Source organism: Priapulus caudatus, unplaced genomic scaffold (assembly GCF_000485595.1).
Source record: "Priapulus caudatus unplaced genomic scaffold, Priapulus_caudatus-5.0.1 Scaffold13323, whole genome shotgun sequence".
NCBI lineage: Eukaryota > Metazoa > Priapulida > Priapulimorpha > Priapulimorphida > Priapulidae > Priapulus > Priapulus caudatus.
The window spans coordinates 1-1,152 of NW_014590384.1; the positions used below are offsets into that span (position 1 = coordinate 1).

The following is a 1,152-nucleotide window of genomic DNA, read 5'->3' on the forward strand; positions in this document are numbered from 1 at the left end:
CTCTTCTCTCTCTCTCTTCTTCTTTTTCTCTCTCACTCCTCTCTTCTCTCTCTCTCTCTCTCTCTCTCTCTCTCTCCTTCTCTCTCACTCTCTCTCGCTCTCTCTCTCTCTCGCTCGCTCTCATCTCGCTCTCTCTCCGTACAGACGCCTACGTGAAGCTGTCGCTCGTGCACGACGAGAAGGTCGTCAAGACGAAGCGGACGAGCGTGCAGCGCGCCACCATCGACCCCGTCTTCAACGAGACGCTTAACTTCAACGTGATGCCGCCGGCGCTGCCCGACGTCAGTCTCGTCGTCTCGATCGCCGACCGCACGAGCGACGCACTCATCGGACGCATCGTGCTCGGCAAGCACGCTACGGGGCCGCCCGAGATGACGCACTGGGGTCGCATGCTGCACTCGTACCGCACGTCGGTCGCGCAGTGGCACTCGCTGCGCACCAAGGACGAGTGCGATCGCCTGAGCGCCGCCTCGTTGGCCGTCAGCCGCCCATAAAGCTCAGCGTGCGAGGTCAGCCAGTAAAGGGTCAACCTATAAGGGTCAACCTGTAGCGTAAGCTTGTAAGGGTCAACTTGTAAGGTCAACCTGTAAGGGTCAACCTGTAAAGATCAACCTGTAAGGTTTACATGGAAGGGTCAGTCTGCAGGGTCAACTTGTAACGTCACCTTGTAAGGGTAAACCTGTAAGGTAAGCCTGAAAAGTTAACCCGTAAGGGCCAGTCTGTAGGGTCAACCCATAATGTCAGCTTGTGACAGCCAGCCTGTAAGGTAAAGCTGTAAAGTTAACCTGTAAGGGTCAGTCTGTCAACATATACTATCAGCGTGTAAGGGTCAACCTCAATTTGTAAGGTCAACATGAAAGAGTACGAAAGTGTCAGTGAGTAAGGGTCAGTCTGTAAGGTCATCCTGCAAGATAAACTTGCAAGGGTTAGTCTGTAAGGATCACTCTGTAATGTTAGCTTGTAATTAAGGCCTGGCCTGTAAAGTTACGCTGTAAGGGTGAGTTTGTAATTGTCAACCGCATGTGCGTTGGGTGACATTCTCCTTGCGAGCTAGAGAAAGCGATACAGAAAAAAGGGAGGAGCGAGTGAGCGAGAGAGAGAGAGAGAGAGAGAGAGAGAGAGAGAGAGAGAGAGAGAGAGAGAGAGAGAGAG

General features: G+C 52.9%; 1 protein-coding gene across 1 annotated transcript; it reads left to right on the top strand.

Moving 5' to 3' along the window:
* Positions 1 to 144: 144 nt before the first annotated feature.
* On the top strand, positions 145 to 1,120 carry LOC106820438 (synaptotagmin-17-like; the record flags this gene model as incomplete). Its single annotated transcript, XM_014824955.1, has 1 exon — positions 145 to 1,120. A coding segment is annotated over one exon (350 nt), but the record flags the coding sequence as incomplete, so codon positions are not given.
* Between the last annotated feature and the right edge of the window lie 32 nt (positions 1,121 to 1,152).